At 43.2% G+C, this 4,849-nt stretch overlaps 1 protein-coding gene and 1 non-coding gene across 2 annotated transcripts in view; one reads left to right on the top strand and one right to left on the bottom strand.

Moving 5' to 3' along the window:
* Positions 1 to 2,038, bottom strand: part of LOC130551257 (uncharacterized) — a 9,176-nt gene extending 7,138 nt beyond the window's left edge. Inside the window, exons 1-5 of the mRNA XM_057328811.1 lie at positions 1,517 to 2,038; positions 1,062 to 1,148; positions 829 to 966; positions 586 to 723; positions 18 to 105 (exon numbers count right to left, since the gene is read on the bottom strand). Of these exons, the coding sequence (XP_057184794.1) occupies positions 18 to 105; positions 586 to 723; positions 829 to 966; positions 1,062 to 1,148; positions 1,517 to 1,660 (595 nt within the window). The 5' untranslated portion in view covers positions 1,661 to 2,038. The remainder of the gene's footprint in view (positions 1 to 17; positions 106 to 585; positions 724 to 828; positions 967 to 1,061; positions 1,149 to 1,516) is intronic.
* Positions 2,039 to 2,989: 951 nt separating this feature from the next.
* On the top strand, positions 2,990 to 3,062 carry trnak-uuu (transfer RNA lysine (anticodon UUU)). The gene has a single exon. It is a non-coding gene; the product is annotated as a tRNA-Lys (tRNA).
* The last annotated feature ends 1,787 nt before the right edge of the window (positions 3,063 to 4,849 follow it).

Below are 4,849 nucleotides of genomic sequence, written 5' to 3'. Positions count from 1 at the left end.
AAAAAATATGAGATTACTTACGGAGACGATACTGCGTGACTCTGCAGGAGCGGTCACATCTGGAGTGGTTCTGGGGACAGAGGCTGGAACTCCAGGGTCCTGCGTCTATATAATCATGCAGTGAATTATGAAAGATTATAATAGATGCAGTGAATTATAACTCATCAAATATAACTGTCCAATAATTTTACCTCATGTTAGATGGAATTATACACCACTGTTCAGAGGCGTGTGACCAGAAAAATGCTTTAGATTATTAAGTTCTCCAAAGTCTTAATTACTTGATCAAAAATAAATTAAAACAGTAATATTTTGATATTTAAAAATCACAGAAAAAATGGTTGACTACTTAATAAAGCGTGACAAAATGTTGGACCGTTTTTGATCAATTTAAGGTGTCACTGCTGAACAGCAGTGTATATCGAATGTATTTAATTAAAGCATTATGCAATACTGTAAAGTTCTGATCTTATTTCATTACAGTATGGTTTCCTGGAATAAAAATATGAGCTGTACAAAGTGGAGGCGAGCGTAATGTGTTAACTTTACTTAACAGCATGAAATGTGGATTATGCCAATACTTACAGAGACAGTGGTGCTTGGTTTCGGGGCACTGGACACTGCTGCGCTGGGTTGGTCATCCACACGAGATGGTCTTCTAGCCGCACTCAAATTTGGCTTCGCTGCAGCAATGTGAGACCCGCTAAACTTTGGTTTGGTAAACTGAAAGTTCAAAACAATTACAATGACATTTTCTGTACTTTATAAATTGTCAACAGAATAGAGTATTTGACACTAAAATATGGCTAATAGAAAAATTGTTATTACCATTGACAAACTCAGAGTTATCCTTGATGGTGAAGGCTGCGGCCGGGCCTGAGGCTGGGGTTCACTCTGCTCCTGTGCCGCTGCAGCAGCAGGCTGTTGTTCTCTGACCCTCTGTGTTTGTTCAGAAGAGGCAGTGGGCTGCTTATAACAACAAAAACACATACACACAATTTTGAAAGAGGAACATTGGTTTGCTTAAAAAAATACTTGCAACGCATTCACATTAATGTTACCTTCTGAGTGTGAAAACCACATACGCACTTCTGGACCGCTCCAAGCAAGGTCAACTGGCCACGGGATTGCATCGGACATTTTTCAATCTGTAACACAAATGCATTTGTAACTAAACAATAATGGTTACCTGATCAACTCCATTAAAAGAGAAAGTTGAAGACATTTTACACTTTAATTCAAACCACCTATTCAATGAACATCCCTCCCCCACCCTTTCTTTAACAGTCAATAGTTGCAACGTATCACATAATTCTCAAAATACCTGAAATCAATTAATGTCTGTAAGCAATGCCTTGTTTACAGGTTTGTATAACGTTTTCACACATTAACCCTGCTAATATGTTGGTTTTATTAGGTAAATGCAGTAAACAGACAGTGCAACTGTTGTAGGTAAATCATGCAAGTCAACGAACATTGTTTCATCGTGCAAAAAATCAAATAAACACACTCTTACCCTTTGATAAATCTCGTGCCACTTCTTCTGCCTCGGAGCTGGCCTGTTGCCATCTGATGGCCAGACTCCTGTGCTGGCAAACTTTCTCAGACGAGAAACCCATTCAGCGTCCGACATGGCTTTATGTGACCTTTTTGTAGCCATCTTGTCCTAAACCGTTTTGAACAAAGTACTTAATTAAATAAACATTAAAACAAAACAAAACAAAACAAAACAGTGTTCATGCATGAATCATGCGATGAGGTTATGCATTCTTACCGTTAATACCGCCGTCAGAAATATACTCCTTGTTTGTAAAATAAACGGAGAGGTTCGTGCAGTGATGTTCGCTCTTAGGTCGTGAACTTTCTACTGTACCTTCCTGACCTCTGACACTCCCTCTTCATTCATTCCTCTCGTCATAGATCGTTCGCCTTCGGATGATTTTGGTAGCGGGGGCAGGGCGCCCTCGACATTCTCTTGCGCTACGATTGGTCAAATGTTGAAAATGTTGAACTTCCGCTCTGCGATTGGCTGCAAATGTTGAAGCGCTCTCCCCCTATTGGCTACGAATGTTGAACGCTGCAACGCGATTCGCCGCAAATGTTGAAGCGCTTCCACGCGATTGGCTGTGAGTTCAACATTCTTCAACATTTTGCCGGAGGATCCTTCGGCAGCTGGCGTTCAGGTCGCAGTCTCCTCTGGAGGTGTGGGTTCGAATCCATCGCTGCCAGTTTGCGCTCAGGTTGAGCTGTGAGGGCAGCTTTTAATTCGCATCTCACTTTCATGTACCTGCAGACCATCTGAGCCAAATTGGCCAGTACAGGTGGGCTCGGGGGTATGCAACTGCGGCTAGGCTCACCTCCAGGGACAGGGTTGAATAACCGAGCATTGAGAAGTTACACAGAGCTCTTATGCCTGGGCCTCACCAAAAGATTTTTTTAAATTTTATTCGAGTTTCAGACTGTGAGAGAACACAAACATGAGGGCAGTTTTTAAAACACGTCTGACTTTCACTTACCTGCCAACTCCCAGAGCCACATTATCCGGTTCAGGTGTACTTGATGATCTGCAATCTACAGGTGGCATCGCCTCCAGAGATAGGACTGAACGCCCCTGCATCAGAAAGGTGCACAGAACCCTAAGCGGACAGAACCCTGTAAATTACTGACTGTCTGTGAAACGTTGTCGGGGCCTAATGTCAAACACAATGGTGGAAACGGCCCGCAGAAGATGCCTTTTCGAGGTAGTGTGGCCGAGCGGTCTAGGGCGCTGCATTTAGGCTCCAGTCTCTTCGGAGGCGTGGGTTCAAATCCCACCGCTGCCAGTGGATCTGTGCTCTGCTTGGAGTGTAGTTTTTCATTTACCTCCAGAGCCACATTAGCTGGTTCAGGTGTGCTCAATGAGGGATGAACCTGCACTCACCTGCCGTACTGAACACCTCCCACTCCCCCTTGAGGGCCTACACCAAGAACTTGTTGCACACCTTCACGAGCCCGGATAGCTCAGTCGGTAGAGCATCAGACTTTTAATCTGAGGGTCCTTGGTTCAAGTCCCTGTTCGGGCGATGGCAAAGTCACCTTTACCTTGTGAGTTGTTCTGGCCCCGCCCTCTTTGAAAAGAAATGAAAATAAAACGTTTTCTCGTGAGTTGGAGTCGACATATGGGCTTTGAGCAGGGTTTAATCGAGCTTTGCTTCAGCGCATGCACCAGAAATTCCTTGAGACCTCAGCAAAACCTGCCAATCCCCTCCCTGCAGATGTAGTCAAGAAGTCCTGCTAGCGCAGCTTTGTGGTAGGGCTGGTGGCTTGCCGTGATCGTATAGTGGTTTAGTACTCTAGCAGAATGATATAGTTTTTATAAATAACTGGAAGAGTTTTGAGGGCAGACCTGACCTGTTGAAACGAGATGGTCTCCATCCCTCCTGGGCTGGGGCTTCCCTCCTGTCTAGAAATATGTCAAAAAGTCTTAATAATGCTAAAGCTTGACTCACTGGGGCCCAGGTCAGGGAGCAGACAGAATGGCTTAACCAACTGTCTGCTTGCCGTCTCACGTCGCAGAATACACAAAATGTACAACATGTAATAATCCCTTCTCCCAAACATCATAAAATAGAGACTGTGTCTCAAGAAAATGAATCTTGGCGTTCTATTCGATAGTAATCTGTCATTTGAGAGCCACGTCGCCAACACCTGTAAAATTGCGTTTTTCCATTTTAAGAATATATCTAAACTACGTCATATGCTGTCAATATCAGATGCAGAGAAGTTAATTCATGCATTCATGACATCAAGACTAGATTACTGTAATGCACTGTTAGGTGGTTGCCCTGCAGGCTTATTACAAAAACTCCAACTGGTCCAAAACGCGGCAGCTCAAGTTCTTACATGTACAAAAAAGTATGAACATATTAGCCCAGTTCTGTCAAACTTGCACTGGTTACCTATAAAGCATAACATTAACTTTAAAATCTTGCTTATTACCTATAAAGCACTACATGGTTTAGCTCCTCAGTACTTGAGTGAACTCCTCTTGTATTACAGTCCTTCACGTGCATTATGCTCTCAGGCGTCCTGTCAGTTGGTATGACACACTCTGTCAGTTTAAATCTAGACTAAAGACGCATCCTTTTTAATCTTGCATACACTACACTTCCATAATATAAATCCTCTGAGGGTTTAGGCTGCATTAGTTAGATCAACCGGAACCAGGAACACAACTGATGTACTTGTTGCATCAAAGAGTGCAGAACAGTACTCTACTCTCAGCCAGTCTTGTCTCATTGTTCCAAGGTTACCACAGCGAGCAGGATGCAGTTCATGGCCAGACCTGATGGTAGAGCAGAGAATGGGAAGCGGCGACCTGACAAGAGCTGAGATGATAGAGCTGGATAAAGAAGGACGCGGTCACTTGACACGTCTTCACTACAAAATTTCAAATGCTATTAGACTATTAATGATAATATTAAAACTATAATTTACCTTATAATTTATTTTTATTTAGCCTTGTTGTGCAAGCACTGTTGAGCTTGTGCAGAGGCAGCAGCTTTTGCCAGAGGGGAACTGGAATCCCCTGGTTGGGCCTGGGTTCTCCTGAGGTTTTTTTTCTCGATTAGAGTTTTGGGTTCCTCGCCACCGTTTGCATACTGTTTTTGCACTATCTGCCTGACCGGGGGGGCTGCTTTAGAATCTTAAAGTTTTACTTAATTAATATTGCATATAGGAATTATAGTCTGTTATATTTGACCTGTGCTTCTCTCTACTTTATCCTAAATGTGTGCTCTCACTGTGCGTGTGCGTGCGTGTCTGTGTGTGTGTGTGTGTCTATGTCTATGTGTGTTAGTACGTGTGCATA

This window comes from Triplophysa rosa, unplaced genomic scaffold, assembly GCF_024868665.1.
Source record: "Triplophysa rosa unplaced genomic scaffold, Trosa_1v2 scaffold83_ERROPOS274636, whole genome shotgun sequence".
Lineage (NCBI taxonomy): Eukaryota > Metazoa > Chordata > Actinopteri > Cypriniformes > Nemacheilidae > Triplophysa > Triplophysa rosa.
This window is presented reverse-complemented; position numbering and strand designations above follow the sequence as displayed.